Raw genomic sequence first — 21721 nt, 5'->3', positions numbered from 1 at the left:
CCGCTTCTTCCTCCCCCCACTCCCGGAGGGATGGGGAGGAGAATCAGAAGAATGTAACTCCCACGGGTTGAGATAAGAGCAGTCCCGTAACTAAGGTATAATACAAAACCACTACTGCTACCACCAATGATAATAATAAGGGAAATAACAAGGGAAGAGGATACAATTGCTCACCAGCCGCCGACCGATACCCAGCCCGACCTGAGCAGTGATCTGGGCCTTCCGGGTGACTCCCCTCAGTTTATATACTGGGCATGACGTGCTGTGGTATGGAATACCCCTTTGGCTAGTTTGGGTCAGGTGTCCTGTCTCTGCTTCCTCCCGGCTTCCCCTCCTCCCTGGCAAAGCATGAGACTGAGAAAATCCTTGGTCGGAGTAAACATTACTTAGCAACAACTAAACATTGGTGTTATCAGCGTTGTTCCCAGGCTGAAAGTTAAAAAACACAGCACTGCACCAGCTACTAGGAAGGACAAAAATGACTGCTATAGCTGAACCCAGGACAGCTAGAAATGGAACTGGAGAAGAAACCAGAGAGTAGTGAAGCTAAGAGGAGCCCAAATGTTTTATACAGATGAGTGATTAAAACCTCAGTTAATGTGTCACACATTTTAATGTCCAACAGTATAGTTGTATAAAAAAACCCCTCAGGTATCTTTTGGTATTCTTTATCTCAAGTGTAAAGATCTTAAAAGAAGCAGTAAGTTTTGCACGTATAACTGTCTTCTATCAGGGAAGTGACCTATCTGAAAATGTCTTGGACCTTTCCGATAGAGTACATAGATCCTTTCCATAGCTGCTGAACTTACCAAGTCTTGAGCCTCACTCTTAGCTGTGGAGTATCTTTTTGCATTTCCATTTCTGTTGCAGTAGTATCTCACTTCTCTGCTGACCTAAAGTTTTTGTATTTGCTTAGCTTCCATTTAATATTTTTCAAGCTTAAAATTACATGGTAGCTTGTTATGCAATATAATTTGATAGGAGAAGAGACAAATTCTTTAGTTCTGACTAGAGCAAACTGACAAGGGAGCACTCAAAGCATGTGGGTTTTATTAGTGCTGACTCACAGCTCCAGCTTTTGATTTAGTAAGATGTATTCTAAATAGAGTCAAATGCATTTTACCTGATTTTCTGCTGGATAGTCTTAAACAGAAGTCCAAAGAACAATTGAGGGCTCTATGTAGAACCATTGATACATAACAGATCTAGTTCCTTATCTTTTTCTTAGGTATATACATGTGGTCTTACATGTTTATACATGTAAAATAGGAGGAATCTGTGTTTAATTCAAATTTTTAGGTCGTGATATATTTAGTATTTTTAGTGGACAGTGAGAAATTGTGTAACTTCTGAAGAAATCAAAACATTTCAAGTGAGTTTGAGACAACATAGGCTCTGGTGTTAGGAGGAAGCATGTTCAAGCTGCGTGCCTTCACTTTCTTGCCTGGAGTCTAGTTTGAACCTACCCATCAATAAGGTAAGGAGGAATGCCAAGTCTTTGTTCACTGAATTAAGTGACAGTCAACATACTTTTTCCAACTTATCTGGTCCCTGAATGGACTTACCTGCTATGAGGTGTTTTGACATGTACAAAGATGTTTTTTGTGAAAGAGCTGGGGCTCTGACAGAAACCCTTTCACTAACATAGCTGGGGTGATTTAAGACTTGCTTCCCTTAGTTATTCACACCACACCTAAAAGGACGAATTCAGTCCTGTTAGTATGGACAATTGACTAATATTTCTCTGTATGAAAGTGCTAGACTGAATTTGGGCAGCTCAGGCAAGGATACCCTCTGCTGCTGTATTACACAGGGATGATAACTCCAGTCAGAGAAATGCTGGGGAAGGGCCATGCAGGGGGCTGATATCACGTTAAATACCCACAAGGAAGATTTACAAGTAATCCTTGCCAAACCCTCGTATGTGCTGTTCTCTTGCTGCCACAATACTTGATCGTTTTTCTTTAGTGAATTGTTAGTAATCAGAACATAGTTCATTGGCACAGGGTAAATGGGCAACGAATTCTGCTTTTGGCTGAGGCTAGTCAGTGGCTCCATCACCCAGGGCTTAAACCGTTAAGCTAATGATTGCTGCCTGTTAATAGAATATATAGTAGGGGAGTCTTGCTTACTCTTGGTAGGAAGTTTTTGTCTGGGCTTGTTACCAAAACCCTAAGAGAAGCATTTCAACATGTTGCTGATTTTGTTAATTAAAAGCCAGGAAGATGAACTGGGAGAGAATTCCAAATAAACAGGATACTAGGAAGGGTATTCATTATTTATTTTTCTGCTTGAAAGGGACAAGGTAACATTTACCATTTAGTTACGTCATTTACAAACTGCATAATTGATAGAGTTAGTTTAACTTTGAATGGGTAACTTCCATAAGGAGTTGGTTGTAAGTGCATTTGGAGTTTATTTGTTGCCAACTGAATGTCCTTTTAGATATGTCACTTTTAGTCACAAAATCTCCATTGTTTTATGCACCCCATTTATATTTCAGTTAGAGAATTTAGCTGAAAGTGTCTGTTGCTTGTAGAGTACTTGAAATATCTAGATTTCAGTATTTCATAATGAGGATATAATTTGTCTTCCAATACTCAGTGTTCTTTATTTAATATCAACATGAGTGATCAGTGAGGGACCCGTCTGGTGCGCCAAAATTGTCTGAGTAGAAACATGCTGACCATTGCTCAAAACAAGAATGGGAGTAACAATATAGCATCTTTAGTCACAAAATAAAAGGCCTTCTAAACCCGGATATGTCTATTTACAACTTCAAGTAGCCTTCATTCCTAGGGTGCTGAAAATTACTTCTTTCAATGTATTTCTCAGCCATTAGGTCCTCACTGTTTGCCTTTGACTCAGATAAGCTACATGTATTAACAGTGCAAAGAAAACTTCTACTTGATCTAAATTCACAGTCTGTATTCAGATTTGATCTGCTCAGTGGCAGTCGGAAGCGGCAGTTGTGACTAAAATTGTTGGTTTCAGTCTGGATTACAGTGAGAGCAGACAAGAGCCTTTAGCGTATTTAATTGTGAGGGTCTAGCAAGTCCTTAGCAAATATGTATGAACTCATTTTTCAAAGGCTTTTTCAGTTTGGCCAAAGGTAAATAAAATTGACTAAACTGCAGAGTAACAGTTTCTTTGTATGGGGAAAAGTTTTCTAGCCTCTAGCTGTCCAGCCAGGGAAGAACAGGAGTATGTAGGGAAGTGAGATTATTTAATCATATGAATATAAGCCAGTTTGATAAACATGCAGCACACTGGTGACATGTGATTTCTAATTCATATTTTCTTTCTGGCTTCATTGAATTACTTGCAACAAAGGCAAAACCGAACTATAATTTGTTTTATGATCTGACTCAACATTTATTTATGATTACCCTGGTCATCCACAAGTCTTTGTTTTGAAGTGTTAAGGTCACTAGAACCCCTTAAAGAAATGGTATCAAAGCTTAAAAAGCCCCACATTATTCCCAAACTCTTCTCTTGGACACTTCTGAACTGTATCATTGCGGGAGGAAGAAAAAATAGCCTGAGGATAGAATTTTACTCCAGATGGTTAAAGTTTGGCAAAATTATAAGCAACTGAAAAGTCAAACGTATAATGGGATGTGTCACGCAGACTTGATAATAGGCCATGCAAATATGAGGTAAGTGGTAATCTGTTTTAGTACTCTATTTTGGAGCATCAAAATAGAAGCAGTTAAAATAAGATAGATTAATCCTAATTTTAAGAAAGTATGTAGCATGGTGTTTACTGCCTTATTCTTAATAAATATTTGGGAAAATAAGATGGCTTTAATCACAAAGGAGATGTTTAATTTCATAGTACAATATACAGAATATAAAAAAACCTTCTAATACCAGATGTATGTTCAAGAGTACTCTAGGATTGATTATGAAAAGTTGATGCAATCCAATCAGGGAATCTAGCTGCATTAATGTATACAAAGACGGTGCAAATAGTGTCAAGGATCTTCAGTATTACTTTTCACACAGCTTTGAAACAACTTTGTTTAGTACAAGGTGTCCCTGCCCATGGCAGGGGGGTTGGAACTAGGTGATATTAAGGTCCTTTCCAACCCTAACTATTCTATGATTCTATGATCTTTCCATATTCTTTATTTCCATGTAAGCTTACTCTGGACCTCCAGCAAAGCTTCCACAAGTGGAAGCAGAGTAGTTCTCTGTTTATGTACAGAATAATGGTACAGAACTGCAAGTAGTATGAAATAAGGGGATTTCACACTTCATCATCATGTCATCAGTACACTGTAGTTAGTCAGAATGACTTCTGGCACAGTTATGATGGCATTCGTGGCACAGCAACACTGAGCCCAGCACTGTGTAATTTAACCTTTTGTTGTAAGCAAATTTTGCAGCTACTGCAACATAGCCTGAATTTAACTTGTAATTTAAAGGAGGAAGGCTTAATAATGTTACCAGTAGTGTCAATTGTGCAATCACTCTTTGATTCCTGAACAATACCATAATCAGAGTAACAGCATCTTCTGTTGAATGCTGTGACAGAGTACCTAAATAAAGGTTTTCTGCCTTTTAGGAAACATTCTTTAAAATCTTAGAGAACAAGTACTTGCAATCAGAAATCAGCCTGCGCTCATATATTTCATCATTAGCCTATGAAACTTGTCTTCATAAAGATTAGTATTAATAAAGTGGATGTATTGTTTTATGAAATAGCATGTAAATGAATAATTCATATTAATAAATCCTCTTCTTATGAATTTGTTCAGAGGAGTGTATTGTGTCGAAGTGATTCTCATTAAAAATAGGTCATGTAGTGTGAGGTGCAAGAGAACCTTCAAGTGGTGTCAGGTGTAACTTTCTAAAGAGGCTTTATCACAGAGTTATAAGTGAGGATGATACTAAGGCTCTTGCACTGGCATTGCACCTTCTTTATATATCCATGAAAGAAATTCTAGCTACCAATTCTACCTACCTTTTCTTTGACGAATTTGCTCCTTAGTTGCTGTGGTTGGCAGCAACATTGTGAATTTTGTCACAGAATGAGGAGTAAGTGTGACCTTTCCACCAGGTATGTGCGTTAAGGAAAAGAAAGGCCCTATGTGGTTGTATAATTGAAGACAGCATGATAACATAAGCACAGTGAAGGGAATGTAAACACCCTTAATTCTGGTTGGTGTTTCTTAGCCTGTGAGTATGTGAATCTGCAGTCTTTAACAGTTTTAAATATAGTTTGTGTGTATTATAGATTAAATAAAAATAGAAATGTGGGATTGTGTTTAAATAGTCAGCAGGCTTTTCAAGCCCATTTTCTTTCAATATTGACACTTTTTGCTTGAGTGGGTTGGAAAACGGACAAACATAACATATGTTGTATAAATAACTGAGCAGTATAGCACCATAGTGGATACATAAATTTCTTATAATTTTGTTATCTGCAGTCTTTAAAAATCCATAGCTCACTAGCAATGCAGACACAGTTACATCTTCCTAAATATGCTAACTGTGGTGCTTTGTTCATTTTCCAGGATTTTCTTTGCATGCTGTTGGAAGACATACCTGAACAAAAAGAGTAAGTGAGAACCAGGCTAGAAAAGGCAAATGAGAAAGTAGGAACTAAATTTAAATATCAGTTGTGCTGGCCAGAAGTAGTAGGATTTCATTTAGTTTTGTTCTGCTTGTTTTTTTTCAAGTTTGTATATATAACTCTCTCTGAAAATTCTCACAGATACATACACAAAAAATACAAGACTTGGTGCATTGTACTATCCCGTGATCGCCCAAGCAGTGCCTTTAACTTGCATGTTAGGGCAGCAGTGAAGTCCTGTGTTCACTGTGTGATCTGAAGTGTCTGCTCAAACTAATTTCTGATCCTCTTGCCACCTGCTTTTGGCACACGGCACCCTAGAGCAAGGAGGCCAGAGTTTTGCTGTGGATCCAGGAAACCAGAGGAGACAGATCTTTCTCAAGTAGTAGTATGGTACCATCCCCTTCCTGTCATGCAGTGTGCCAAACAGGGAAGGATGGAAAATGTTAATGGAAATCCAGCGTTAATTGCCTGACATGTCCTTCAGAATCCTCCTACGTGTGACGGTTACTGGCTGAAGATGATACAGCTAGTCTTTAGCAGAGCTTTGAAATCATCCCTGTTTCTCCATTGGCTCGCTCTATGTAACTACAGGCTGTGATACCAATATAGGTTCTTTTGAGGTGGAGCTTTGCATATTATAGCTTTTAAAAACAATGTATTCACTTGGAAAATGCAGGTTTGGGGAGCAAGATTCCAAAAGTCTTCATAACTCTGGGTGAGTAGTTTGGAGGAAAAAAAAAAAGGAGAGAAGATAATACATAGAAGTCAAATGTATTGATATTTCAGTGAAACAATTCTGTTCTTTGGGGGTGAGGGACAGAGAAGCTAGTTATCAGTGAGATAATGTGTTTTGTGGCATCATGAGTTTAGTTTGGGTGGTGTTAAATTTTCCAGTGATGTACCATAGGACGATACTTTGTTTATATCATTGAATATGCGGTTCCAGCCCAAATATAATAAGGAGTATTAAATGGAATATATATGAAAGTTAATTATTTAATGGCATGATTATACATTGATTTGTTAATGAAATCTCTACTTTCCTTCTTTTTTTCATTTTTATTTCTCTGGTCCAAACCCAGTGCAAATGTTGTTTGAATAAGCATCCGATTTTCCACCTAGAAGCATGCCAAAATATTTAAACTTTCAGTGAGATTAATGCAAAAGAAGTATGTTTCCATTTGCATTGCATCACATTCCAGAATGTATTAACAAAATTGCAGATCTATGGTAATTCGTTTTACAATCAGGCATACAGCATATCTGAACTTACCTACTGCCAAAGTTATCTTGGGTGCAGATATCAACAGCAATGCCAAAATGATAGAACATCTGGATATATAGAAGTCCTTTATTTCTTATCTGCTACAAAGATTTTTTTTTCATTCTTGAATGTATTCTGTTGCTAGTACACAAATACTAGCCTGAGGTAAAAGCAAAGGGAGGAACAATAAAAATGAAGTATCTTTAGAGATCATCTGCTGATGAGTTGCACAAAGTTTCAGTTGTAGGAATTAAATGCATTTCAAGATTAGAGCAACAAAATTCTTTGTAGCAAACAAAACTTTCTAGACTTGTTCACTTCTACCAAGTAAAATTTTAATGTTAAAACTAAATGATTCTTACTTGAAAAATACAAAACACTCTAATATACTGAAGTTTGTAATAGAGGCTGGATTTAATAATTACAAAAAAAAAAAAAAGAAGAAGAAAATACAAATTAGTAGGGAATTAAGCCAAATCCTTCCTTCAAGTGTGGCAACAGAGGCAAACTAGTCTAGCTAGAAGTAGAATTTGGTTTATGGGAGACTTTTGTAATGAGAATAGGATTGACATTGGCAGAAAGCAGTCATATAACAATGCGGAAATTTCTGTGATTATTATGTTGTAGTAATGCAACATTAGCTTTCTGCTGTTGGACATAGCAGACTATATTTAAAAGATTCTCACTCTTTCAGTACTTAATTCCTTTATTTTTTAGTTACATGAGATTTTTTAGTACATTCCCAGCAATGAGCAGTTCCAAGATAGAGACATAACCTCTTAAGTGGCAGTTATTGATTTTTGCTACCTTCTGTACTCAGAGGAGGAGGATTATATACCTAGTTTACAGGGCTACTTCACTTCCTGCTCTGACTCAATTTTAATGGCATCTTAGCTGTTGGGATCCATTCTGCAAGGCAGGATCCTCCTGTTTCTGGACTGCAGGTGAATACTGATATCAGACAGCCTTAGCAATACGTCTGGTTCTTTAGAATTTCCTTACTTGCCCTTATAGAAGATTATTTCTTTATCTGAAGGGCTAATGGCAAGAAAGATAAACAAATAGCTATCATTATCCTTCTCCGTTTTCAAAGCTTTTTAGAATATAACTTGCACTGGCTATAGTCTCATTATCACAGCCTTTCTGTAAAAAACCTACAATACATCCCACCTGTAACTGAAGCATCTTATTTCCTCATATATAATTTGAAATGTCACTAAATAAAAAACAAAGACACAAAAAAAAAAACCAACCCAAAAAACCCCCAAAAAACCCAAACTAAACTAATCAACAACAAAACACCCTCTTATGTGTCTGTGTGTCTGTATATCAGAGTGCACTAGATCTAAAACTCCCAGTGGCTCTGTTCTCTCTAAACCTTACACCCATAGTCTTTGCTGTAAATTGATCCTCTCCACATCTGCCCAACATGTGAGCTGTGCAAAGACTCAATGTTTTTAAGGCCCTGTAACAGAGGGTGAGTTTTACTAGCCTCAGATAAATCAGTCACAGTTGCTTGTGCTCTTTATGACTGCAGATTTTTTTGAGCAAGTCAGTTGTGTTCTCTGGGGTTTTCTGGTGGTATTTTTTATTTAATTTCATTCCATAAAATAAGTGTACTAATAAAGCTATGGTTTTAATATTTCACAATAGACAAAGGAAGGCTTGTGTTACAGCTCTGCTATTTGTACTGTTAATAACTAAGGCTTACTAACAACATTCCTTGGATGTCTTAATAAGTTGTCAGTTAAGTACTAATTAATATCAATAATTTAATTGATATTAAAATAACGCTGCTATTTCAAACAACTCAGCTATACAGGTATATGTTTCTTTCTTTCAGATTCGCTTTCTTTGTTGCTCACGTTGTCATAAATACAGTGATTTTGATTGAGACAAACAGCTGGTAGACACCTAACTCCGAAAGCAAATTACTGGGAAAGATTTTTCCCAGTGGTTTTAATTCCTTTCCTTTTTTTTTTTTTTTTTTTTTTTTTTTTTCCTGGTAAGCCAATATATGTGTGCTGGATAAAAACCGAAGGAAACCTTGCCTGCAGGAATTCTTGTCTGGCTAGCTAACAGAATCACTAATCATTCAGTAGTCTTTGATTTGTTCTAGCTATGCCTCCATATTTAGCTGGAATGGCTTACTTTATTTTGAAAATGATTGATGTGTATGAATGTATACATGCAGATGAAGCAAATATGTTTGTTGGAGTATTTTCAGTTGGATATGGCAGACTTTTTATCTTCCTTTTTTAAAAAAAAAGAAAAGTTGCACATCTTCGTGTGCACTGTTGATCTGCTACAACATCTTATTCTAAAAGTGGTTTCTTCTCCTCAATTGAGGAATTAAGTGGGTTTATGTTAAAGTTTTTAGAGTGCCTTGGGGTCTTGTGCAATGAAAACTTGATGTACAGACATGTTTTATAATTCTAATTTTCAAATTATCATTAATATTAGTATTTTACAGAACTTGCTCTGAAGCATTGAATCTGGCTATGAACAGTATGTATGAATTTTAGGAGATCATTCCTTGGCTGATTGTCTTATAATCTAAACAAATAGACAAGGAATGACATAATGGATGTCATTATATTCTCATTTTACAGTAGGGAACTGTAGTACAAAACAATTGAAGAACCTGCCCAGCCTTGTAAAAGCTCTATTACAGTCGGAATCAATTGAACCCAGATCTCGCAGTCCAATAGAGTACTTTAACCAGAAGGCCAATTCCTATTCAGGAATTCACATACACACCAGATTTAAGCCCTTACAGATGCTTAACTGCAACATAAGCAGGTGGTAAGTGCCCTTTCTGAGTATTAATGCTTCACTGAACTGCAGCCTCTACAAGTATAAGGCCCTGTGTCCTTTCTCGAGGGCACTCACTTTGAAACAGCAATCTGTTTGTCATCTATTTTTGGGGCTTGATCCTTGGCTTGCATCATAAAATATGACCAATCAAAAAGTAAAGAAAACTATTAATAGAAAGTGAAAGCATGTGTAAATGGCTTTATCATTATCGTAATCTGAATGTTCTTTTTCCTTAATCTGCAGCTTCTGTTTTTTGGTATGATGCTTTTGCCATGTATGCAAGCGTATTTTAGTAGCTGAATGACATAAGGCAGCATTTGTAAGGCAAGAGTTTCTCATTTTTAAGGCACCTGGTGTCTGATTTTTGCCTTTGTTACAAAATTCCTGTGTATGTTGCACAAGTTTATTAAAACCAGTTTGCTTATATTTTGCATATACTATTGAACTCAGTGAGAAGGCAGCTGACTCTCCACTTTCATCAGATTCTTCCACCCCTAACTCACATAGGCAGAATTTTAGTCTATTAGGTAGACCTGCTCATTTTAATGGACCTCCTTCAGAATACTGTTCATTTTAAGTAGGGATGGCAGATCTCCCACCACAGTGGTATAGAGTGGAGGCTGTAACTGTTAATTCTACTTCCAAGGAATGCTAACACATGGTTCTGCCTGGAGACAGAGGATAAATTTCTCATCTTGGAGTCAAGGGATAAGAATATCTAAGTCAGGATATAAGCCAGGTCTGGAAAAGTGCTGTTGTTAATATCCGTAATTTAAATCTTTGGCAATCACAAAAACTTGGCAAAAACTAGCCAAGTTTAAAAAATGTAGTAACTATGATTAGTAAACACACAGATATTTTTACTTTATGACCAGGGTCATCTACTAACATATTCCATGACTGCTTTTGAGACTCCATAAGCTCTGTAAGCCTTAGTTTTCAAACCTGCATGTCACACATAAGAGTGATTGATCTCTCTCCCATTGGCATAGTGAAATGTAATATTTAAAGGTGTTTAAAAATTGTTCAGTAAAAATGACTGATGTATTTGTTACAAATCCTTCTTAGTCACTGACACAGTCCATAAATAAACTCCTTTACGGTGAGAATTTTGAGCACAGCTTTGTCAGGGGTTGGAGGCGGTGAGAAAGTACTTCTTTGTCATTTGTAATTAAAATAAAAATTGTATTGGGTTGCTTGCCTTCCTGTTTCAGACCCCTGAAATGGCTGTTCTTTTCCTGAATGCTTTGCTGGTTATGGGTCTACATTACACACGTGAAGGTAGCTGCAGGTACTAGAATGATTCTTGCAAGGCATGACCATGCATATCTTTTCTGCTTCTCAGAATATTTACATTCATTGAGGGCTTACACAAGGTCCGTTTTTCAGTACTGGCATACTGCAGAGTGTGATTTTTTTATGTATATTTTTTTAAATTGGCTTCCCTGAAAGTTGGGAAATAGAGCTGAACTAAATGCAACAGGAGCTGCTTACAGAAGTAAAAGGGGAAATACAATTCTTGAATTTGCAAATATTTGCAAAGTTCTGTATGTGGTTATTTCAATCCTGCACAGCTTGATCAAGACAAACTATTGCCTTTTGCTGGAGCTCCAGTCTATTCTGCAACTTCTCTGTGAATGTTACCAAGATACAAAGAAGGCGCAGACAATACGAAACTAAAATAGATACTTGGTAACTAATACATATCAGTGCCTTTTAAAACCCAAAAGGTTAAGGAAGTTTGTATTTAATTTCATTTCTTTAGTAGCTTATCTTTGCATTTAGCCTCCTTCTGTAGTAAAATGATGGGTCTGAATGTCACTGGCCAAATATACTTGTCTGTGATTTTTTTCTTTTTTTTTTTTTTTTGTAAAAGAAACAGAAGTCCACTCAAAAAATAGAGCACCTGTTCAGACTTTGCATGTTTCGTAAATGTAGTTTACCATCTTACACTTTCTCTGTCAACCCTCATAAGCACTGAATGTATCATTTCAGTTTTAAGCACACAATACCTGATCTGTCTTTAATTTGCTCATGTCACCTCTGATGGTATTATTCATTAAAAAACCCCTGAAATGCAGTACCAATGCAGTACAATCAACACATGGAATTGAGGGGTTTGCTTAGCTTCTAAAAAGTTAATTTTCATACAGGAAAATTGGTATTTTTGTGTATATGTCTTCAATCTTTTTTTTTTTTTTTTTTTTTCTTTTAAGATCTGGATTAACTGTAGAAAGCATCTTCCAGAATTGGCTTGACACTTCCGGAATACCAAAGGTAAATACAAAATACCAGCTCCCAGTTCTTTCTGGATTCTTGCATTTCTCATTACACTATATGTTATTTAAATCATTACCTGAACTTAAAACAGGCATGGCTTAAAACAGTTTTGATAATGACTGCTTTCCACGTCTTTATAGGGGTTTAGCTTTTATTGGTTGCAGGTTTTTGCTTCTACCATTGCCTCAACAAGCCTGACAAAGGGCAAATCTTACAAAACTTATCCTATTGCTTAATACTGTAGCCACATAGAAGTACGCTTTACAGTATAGTGGTGTTTACTATTTACTATTAAATGTAAGGAGCATTGTTGACAGTTGACAGTATATGAATTACTTAAAAGCTGTACTGACAGCAGTAACTAAATGTTCAATTATTCGTACTTCAATATTCTGTGAATATCATGACTTGCACATGAAATCTGATGCATGGGTAACGTGCTTCATTGCTGTCCTACTATCCTGGGTTCAGCTGTAACAGTTACTTTTCTCCTTCCTAGTAGCTGGTTCAGTGCTGTGTTTTTGGCTTTAGTCTGACAACAGTGCTGATAACACATGGATGTTTTTAGTTGCTGCTCAGTAGCGCTTACCCTGATCAAGGACTTTTCAGTCTCTCATGTTCTGCCAGTGAGGGGGGGCACAAAAAGCTGGGAGGAAGCAGAGACAGGACACCTGACCCAAACTAGCCAAAGGGGTATTCCATAACACAGCACATCATGCCCGATATATAAACGGGGGGGAGTCACTCGGAAGGCCAGATCACTGCTCGGGTCAGACTGGGTATAGGTAGGCAGGTGGTGAGCAGTTGTATTTATTGTGCATCACTTCTGTTTTTTTTTCTTTTCCCCTTTTAATTTTATATTCTCTCCCCTTGTTATTTCTCTTATCATTATTATTATTAGTGGTAGTAGTACTAGTTTTGTATTATACCTTAGTTTCTGGACTGTTCTTATCTCAACCTGTGGGGTTTACATTCTTTCGATTCTGTTCTCCATCCTGCCTAGAGTAGGGGGGAAAAGGGAAGTGAGCGAGTGGCTGAGTGGCGCGTGGTGCTCCCAGACTGTCTTCCCCAGCAAATTCTTTATGTCACCACATGAACTTTATTCCCCTGTACAGTACGTAAAAGTTCTGATTGGGCTGGGCCAGCCCTGTTGTCAGATCCCCTACTGTTGACCAACCAGGTGGCTTTTGGTAAATGTGTATCCCAGTGTTTGAAAGTCCCACCACCCATTGCTCTCAGTGTAGTTTTTAACAGCCCATTGTACCGTTCGATTTTCCCAGAGGCTGGTGCATGGTAGGGCATGTCATATATGCACTCAATGCCATCTTCTTTGGTAGAAGTGTCTATAAGGTTGTTCTGGAAATGAGTCCCATTGTCTGGCTCAGTTCTCTCTGGGGTGCCGTGTCGCCACAAGACTTGTTTCTCAAGGCCCAGGATAGTTTCCGGGCAGTGGCGTGGGGCACAGTGTATGTTTCCAGCCATCCAGTGGTTGCTTCCACCATGGTAAGCACATAGCGCTTGCCTTGGCGGGTCAGTGGGAGTGTAATATAGTCAATCTGCCAGGCTGAACCCAGGACACCTCCCCATACTTGCACTTCAGCCATCGTCCTCCATACCAGAGAGGCTTTAATTGTTTGGCTTGCTTAATTGCAGCACATGTTTCACATTCGTGAATAACCTGGGCAATAGTGTCCATTGTTAAGTCCACCCCTCAATCACAAGCCCACCTATATGTTGCATCTCTGCCTTGATGGCCTGAGGTGTCATGGGCCCACCAGGCTAAAAATAATTCACCCTTATGTTGCCAATCCAAGTCCATCTGAGCCACTTCAATCTTAGCAGCTTTACCCAGTTGCTGGTTGTTCTGGTGTTCCTCAGTGGCCCGACTCTTGGGTACATGAGCATCTACGTGGCGTACCTTCACCACCAGGTTCTGCACCCGAGCAGCGATATCTTGCCACAATGCAGCAGCCCAGATGGGTTTACTTCTGCGTTGCCAGTTGCTCTGCTTCCATTGCTGCAACCACCCCCACAGGGCATTTGCCACCATCCATGAGTCAGTAGAGAGATAAAGTACTGGCCATTTTTCTCGTTCAGCAATGTCCAAGGCCAGCTGGATGGCTTTCACCTTTGCAAACTGACTCGATTAACCCTCTCCTTCAGCAGTTTCTGCAACTTGTGGCAGGGGACCCCACACAGCTGCCTTCCATCTCCGATGCTTTCCCACAATATGGCAGGACCCATCAGTAAACAAGGCATATTGCTTTTCACTCTCTGACAGTTCATTCTATGGTGGGGCCTCTTCAGCATGCGTCACCTCCTCTTCTGGTGACATCCCAAAATCTTTGCCCTCTGGCCAGTCCATGATGACTTCTAGAATTCCTGGATGACTGGGATTTCCTATTCGAGCTTGTTGTGTAATTAGTGCGGCCCACTTACTCCATGTAGCATCAGTTGCATGATATGTAGAGGAGACCCTGACTTTGAATATCCAGCCCAGCACAGGCAACTGGGGTGCCAGGAGGAGCTGTGCTTCAGTTCCAGTCACTTCTGAGGCAGCTCAAACCCCTTCATAGGCTGCCAGTATCTCTTTTGCAGTGGGAGTATAGCTGGCCTCGGATCCTTTATATCCCCGACTCCAAAAGCCGAGGGGTCAACCTGGAGTCCCCCCTGGAGCTTTCTGCCAGAGGCTCCAGGTAGGACCATTCTCCCCGGCTGCGGTATAGAGCACGTTTTTCACATCTTGACTGGTCCTGGCTGGTCCAAGGGCTACTGCATGAACTATCTCTCATTTAATTTGTTCAAAGGCTTGTTGTTGCTCAGGGCCCCATTTGAAATCATTCTTCTTCCAGGTCTCTTTCTAATAATAGAGAGGGCTTACAATCAGACTATAATTTGGGATGTTCATTCTCCAAACCCTCACAACACCTAAGAAAGCTTGTGTTTGCACCTAAAAAAGAAAAAGCTCGTGTTTGTTTCTTAACAGCAATGTCTCTACCAATTCATATGTTGTTGATCGCATCTGTGGAGATCTGGCGATGTCCCTCTTGCCATTTATTCCCAAAAACTGAATCTCCTCTCCAGGTCCCTTGACCTTACTCTAGTTTATGGCAAAACTGGCCTTCAGAAGGATTTGGATTATTTTCTTCCTTTGAGATAAGGACAGTCCAATGACTAAAGTATAATATAAAACTACTACTACTACTAATAATAATCATAAGGGAAATAACAAGGGGAGAGAATATAAAACTAAAACGGGAAAAGAAAAAAATAAACTAGCAGTGATGCACAATAAATACAATTGCTTACTACCTGCTGACCGATATCCAGCCTGACCCGAGCAGTGATCAGTCCCTTCCGAGTGACTCCCCCCAGTTTATATACTGGGCATGAGGTGCTGTGGTATGGAATACCCCTTTGGCCAGTTTAGGTCAGATGTCCTGTCTCTGCTTCCTCCCGGCTTCTTGTGCCCCTCCTCACTGGCAGAACATGAGAGACTGAAAAGACCTTGATCAGGGTAAGCGCTACTGAGCAACAACTAAAACATCCATGTGTTATCAGCACTGTTGTCAGACTAAAGCCAAAAACGCAGCACTGAACCAGCTACTAGGAAGGAGAAAAATAATTGTTACAGCTGAAACCAGGACAGTCATGCATTTTGATATTCAGTCATTTGTTGAAAAAGGACCTTGAATTTAATGCTGTGCTTTGATTAAGGTTTTGTTCCTGATAAAAAATTCAATATGTTGTAGAACAGCTGCTTCAAGTACATGGGATAAACTGACATTTCACAGCTGTAGTTGTAACATGCTGAAATGTCTGCCTGAAATTGAAGAGTTTTCTGGCATTTTACTTACAATATCTGCCAACATAGTATTCTGCTGCTTCTGAGCATCAGCATGCTGACCTCTTCCCTCTGACTCTCTTTCTGATGGTTTACCCTTCTTGCCTTCAGCACTTCTCAGGCTCTTATGGGAGGTTGTTTCCACTTTGTTGAAAGAACTGGAGTTGTTGTCATTCAGCAAACAGGAAACCTTGTTTCCTTTGTGTGTTATTATATCATTTGGGGAGCCTTTATTCCTGAAATCCAAACTTTCAATACATTAGTATCTATAATCTAAATATGACTGTATTTACTGACTATAGAAGTATAAATCTACTCACGTGCTCTACAGGAGCTTATACTGAACCCCCCTTTAAAAGTATTTAGGTTATCTTTATTTCACCAAACTATTAACTTGGCTAATATGCTGAATCTTATGTAAAGCCACATAGACCACCTTCATACACGCAGGTTAACTACCTGCATCATAAATATCAGCCCAGGAATGCCACAGAACTGACTTTCTCATGTAGGTTGCCAGGTGAGCAGACTAGGGTGTGTGTAGAGGAAGGTTTCTGTCAGCTTCATTCTCCTCCTCATACTGTCCACGCTCCTGTCAGGCAGTGTGAGCAGTATGAGGTACAGACTATCCCTTGAAGTTGACTACCCTTCTTGAGTACTGGAGCAACAGAAAAGCAGCTGGTGAATGTCTGCTCCAACGATGTCTCAATGGCACAGAAGCAGCATCCTGTGCCATACACAGGATTCAGCAACTTTCTGCTTCTCACCCTTATTTTACTGGCTGTATGATAGAGTCCTCTAGCATGATAGTTAGTCACTCAATCCTGCAGCACCTTAGGGACAAAAAGTAGTTGTCAGTGGTTTAGTGAGAAATAACTTGATAGAGAATTTAAACATTGTAAATTTACAAATACTGTCTAAGACTCCACTGCATTTGGGGAGGAAACTTCCTTACTGGAGAGACAATCCTCTGTAATGGGATTGGAGAATACGCATCATGCTGTCCGTTCTGAAAATCAAATCAGAACATGGTTCCTTTATATCTCTCCCATATGAGAATCTTTATATTCTATAGTGCCTGTGGTTGTTTCTGTGGCACCATTTATTTCTATGTTTTGGTGGGTTTTGCTCAGGAAATTCATGTCATCCACTGACTATAAAAAAATTTCACCACTCATGGTTAATTTACAGCATTAGCTACCAAAGTGTTTTTAAGAATTTTCTTCTGTGGCTATATCTAAATTTATCACCTTTACGCAACTGGTATATTTGAAAATAACATGTTCACTTAAAAACAGAGTTCTTAGCCCACCTTTCAGTTCACTGTCTTCACAACAGTGTCTAGCTTAAGGACACTGTAAAGCTACTTGTGCAAAAGATGGCTGAGAGTAAATACCTTCCACTATCCAGATTGCTGAAGCAATGTTACTTACCATCTTCCTTCCAACAGAGGAATTCCAATAGAGGAATTTTATACTTTTTACAGTCATATGTCATGGTATCTATCTAACTGAAGATCTTGTACTCCTTTACCTGTGCTTTGTTACATGTGCCATTCCAAATCCTATCTCCAACTCTGTCCAGGGAACCACATATATATGTACTCCTTTATACTTGTAACTATTGAAACTTTAGTATTCGTCAATTTCTAATACCATTTCATTCTTTGAAAAGTCATTTGGTCTTTCCTAAATTTTGGGCTACTTTCCAGGCTCATGTATGTATATACCAGCAGTAATCAAGAATAACTTAATGTGAGGGAGTCAGACTTATAAATTAAACCAGAATTTGGCCTGTTGCCATAAAAAAATAATTTTCTAAAGCATTAAAGGTTAATGTTGTAAAAAAGGGTGTGTGGTGATGACTGGGCAATTCTTTCTTACATGGAAGAATGCCACAAGACAGTGGTTGCCTTTAGGCTTGCTTTGCAGTAAGGTTTTCTCACAGGCAAAACAATAAGGAACATAAGAAATTAAACCAAGCATTTCTGAAATACAAGCATTCATGAGGATTTTTTTTCTGGGAACACGTCATGGTGGTGTTAAATAAGGTGAAGCATATTGCTTTGCTGAAAATACTTTTTATAAAATCAAACAACCTTCAGCATGTACTTCTGTCTCAGAAGTGACTCACCACAGGGATTATAGCAACTTTTCATCTTGTGCAAGTAGTAATGACTTAACACCACTAACTTTAGTCAATGAGTTAAGTTGGCAAGAAATAGAATCAGAAGAACAAAATAGCATTTAGAGCTGGAAAACACCTATGAAATCACTTAAGACCACTGCTGATAATGATTTGTTCTCTAAAGTACAATTTCTATTGTGTTTTTTAGTCTATGTGATTAGAGTTTAAGACTAATGGACCATATGCTTCTTAAGGAAATCTTTCTCAGTTCTGCACAGACTTGTTTTTATGTTATATTGGCCAGTTACTCTTACCTGAATTTGTTATTCTACCCTAGATATTTAACCTTTAAAAAATATGCTTAAAATCATTTCCCATTTTGAACTCTGTTGTACACTGTTCAGTTGAGAAGTATACCTATAAACATTAGATAGTGTCTGCATCTCATACGCGTTCATGTATTTTTTTTAGCTCATTTCAGTTTCACCACCTTTTCTTTTGCCTCTGGAACTGCACTGACTCATAACACTACCCTTTACTAGTAAACTTCCTATCTTGAAGGTTCCTTGGGTGTGTATTTCATTTGGTTCTTTGTGTTAAGAAAACTATTTTGTCCAGATTCATTCTTCAGTTAAAAAAAATAAGAGGGGGAAGTAGCTGGCCTGCTCCTTCATGATTTTTAGATTCAACATATCCTACAGTGTAATCTACAAGTCTTTTATGATCCTATACCTGTAGGCGCTGGGGAGATAAACACACCAAACATCCCCTCAAAATCATGAAAAAAATTGCAAGTGGTGATAGCACTGCTGTATCCTTCTCCTAGTGCCTTTTGCTACTTTATTCTCCTGTTAAAGCCTAATTCGTACCCACTGTTCTACCTTAATGTTTAAGGTAGATCAGGTATATCCTGATTAAAATTGGTATTTCAGAGTATGCACAGCTCATACATAGTGTGTATTGCAAGAATACTACTCCGTGCTTTCTAATTCTGAATGAACATTGGAGCACAGCTTCCTGTTGCAATACTAAGAATTTTGCCATTTAAAGAGAACTCATATTTTTTTTCTCTGCACTGCTTTTTATTACCGTGGTAAAGCAGTAGTTTAAGCTTCATCTACTAATGTTACTTGTAAATCATCTAAGTTTCTGGAAATACACAATCAAAAGAAATCTTCCAGTGCTGAATATTCATTTATTCATGGTATTTCTGGATTTGTTTGCATGTGACTGGCTCTTGGATTGTCCTGCTTGAAGAATAAATGGATTGGAAAGGAAACTCATAGAAAAACTATTAAAAATTTTAAACTGAAATATATATTGTAAAGGGTTCTAAATCAATGTAAATAACCTATTTCTGTGGTTTCATAAATATTAGGAGGATGTTACAGCAGCAGCTCAAGTACTCAATATGATTTCTGATAAAGCATTTTGTTGTTAAGAAGGTTCCTGTCTTTTGCCCCAGTTATAAGCTTTATAGATTCCCTGTTTCCTTTTACTAAGGCAAAAATACAGGTGAAGGGATAGCTCTGCAGAGAATGCATCACAAGGTAGCAGCTATGGTCAATTACTAACAAACCGACCACATCAGAATATTTTTTAAAAGAATGCTCTTACTAAACTTACTAAACTGTTCACTCAAGTTTTATAGAGGGTGCTAGAAAAATTTTCCAAGAGAAAAATCACTCTTGCTCGATCAGAGTGTAATTTAAGGCTTGGGTTTGTTGTTGCTTGATATTTCTTGTCATTGCTAGGCATGCCCTATCTTGCAAATTTTTTTTATTATTACCTGTCAAGTAAGAAAATCTCATTCAAGCTTGTGATTTGCAGAAAAAAAATTGGGAAGGGCCGTCTGAAGAGGTGTAATTTTCTTACTTATTTAATGAAGCTTAACAGTGATTCTATTAGATTAATTTCAGAGTTGGTATTGTTAGTCACAAGAATAACATACTGCTGCTTAAATACTGAAGTTTGCTACTTACCCTTTGAATTTTTATTTGAACATGGAGACTTTTGTGTGTATTTTAACATCAGTGAAGAGAATATAGCTGATTTGATAGTTGAATTCTATTTAGTTGACATTTGAGAAATAAACTGAAGAAAGCATAACTGCTACTTTAAGAGAAGTACTTGTACATGGAAAGCATAATTTGAAGAATAGGCACTTCCCCTCTAGAAAAATTGTGGGGTTTTTTTTATATTAGCAAGGTTATTAGCAAGTCCTTAAAAATTTAAATGAGCATAGGTCAACAATATAAATTGATTAATGCCTTCTCTAATGATAGCATGCACAGTAAGAAAAATGTTTTTGAATACAATTGTTAGTGCTGTAGGTTTGAGTTCTTTTTTTTTTTAGAAATTAGCAGTTGTACTGTCAACACTGTATCCCATTTTCTTAGAAGATGGGATTTTTGAAAATATGTAAATGTAATCAAGTAATGTGTATAGTACTATAGAGTGCATAAATGTCACGAGTCATGAAGCAAAACGGGTCAAGACAGATCGCACAAAGAGACTTTGTCTCCATTTTGTTAACTTTTTGAAAGATGTTTTAAATAAAGACTATCCATCTGAAAGTCCTTCTAGATAGACAATAGTATACGGAGAATTGATATTTTGTTTGTAGCAAACTATCAACTAAGTTTTAAGGTCTCTTATAATTTAAACAGAGCCTGTGTTGATCTAAAGAAGGTTCTTGGCATAAAATGACCTTCTAATTTATTTAGTCATTCCTATAAATTGTATTTGAGGTACCACTAAACAAGACACAACTGTGACAAATTCTTGTTTGTTAAATATGCAAAAGTTCAAGAAAGTTGCTTACACAAAATACATCATTACATGTCAGTAAGGGCCCAAATTTATTTCAGAGCTCTTCAAGTTCAGGCACGGCTTATAGGGTGTTGTTATAATTGTTCAGGGTTTCGAGTAAGTTTCTTCTGCATTGCATGTGATTGCTGATTTTTTAGGAGAAAACCACAGATGTTCAAGATCAGAATGGCACTGTTATAAATTATTGTGTGATCGCATTCTAAAATTGGAAAACATGCTGCCTCAAGCTGGACACCCATATAGTGCTGAGTAACTTGCTGTCTAGGTTGAATGTAGATATTAATTTTTAAATGTTACATTTGAAAGTATTGGCCACAATATTTCAGTGCTTCTGTTGTTTAAAAGTAAAGTTTAAAAGAGAGTTTTAGGAGTCTTAATTAATCAATTAATGAATTGATTAATTCAGAAAAAAATGCTTTCAAGATTCTCTGCTGGGACTGTGAGTCTGTATTATGCCTGAGCAGGATACTTTTACTGGATTGAGTTTAATGACCTGCTAGAACATTGGCTTGCCAGTTAAAAGCCAGATTTTCACAAATGTCTTTCTGTTTTTCTTCAGGCTGCCTTTCAGTATTGTACATGTCCAGCTCAGAGGTACAGTAGTAGCAGTACAGTAAATCTGCACAAGTCATAGCTTGTTCAAGAAGTTGAAATGCATCTGAAACAAATGTTCAGTTTCTGAAATAACTGTGGACTCGGTTCCACATTAGAACCTCTTTTAAGTTTAACAAATCTTAAGCAGTCATTCTTGTTCCCTTTCCCTATTAATCGCATCGCTGAACACAAAAGCTGTGTTATGTGCAGAATGACTGAGCTTATCCCTACTAGAAAGGAGTTATGTTTGGTATCTAAAGAACAATAACAGTTTGCTGCCTGGCTGATCAATGCTGGATCGAGTTCACATTCCCAAGTTCCCACTCTCACACCTACATGTGCAGGGGGTGGAAACATAGCCAAGAAAGGGAGGACTTTT

General features: G+C 37.8%; 1 protein-coding gene across 11 annotated transcripts in view; it reads left to right on the top strand.

Moving 5' to 3' along the window:
- Positions 1–21721, top strand: part of AOPEP (aminopeptidase O (putative)) — a 192976-nt gene that overhangs the window by 87425 nt on the left and 83830 nt on the right. For all 11 annotated transcript variants that reach the window (XM_030511716.1, XM_030511717.1, XM_030511722.1 and 8 more), the window contains 2 exons: positions 5523–5566; positions 11882–11942. In XM_030511716.1, coding sequence (XP_030367576.1) covers positions 5523–5566; positions 11882–11942 — 105 coding nt within the window. The remainder of the gene's footprint in view (positions 1–5522; positions 5567–11881; positions 11943–21721) is intronic.

Source organism: Strigops habroptila, chromosome Z (genome assembly GCF_004027225.2).
Source record: "Strigops habroptila isolate Jane chromosome Z, bStrHab1.2.pri, whole genome shotgun sequence".
Lineage (NCBI taxonomy): Eukaryota > Metazoa > Chordata > Aves > Psittaciformes > Psittacidae > Strigops > Strigops habroptila.
Note: the sequence above shows the minus strand (reverse complement) of the source record. Positions and strands in the feature narration are given on the sequence as shown.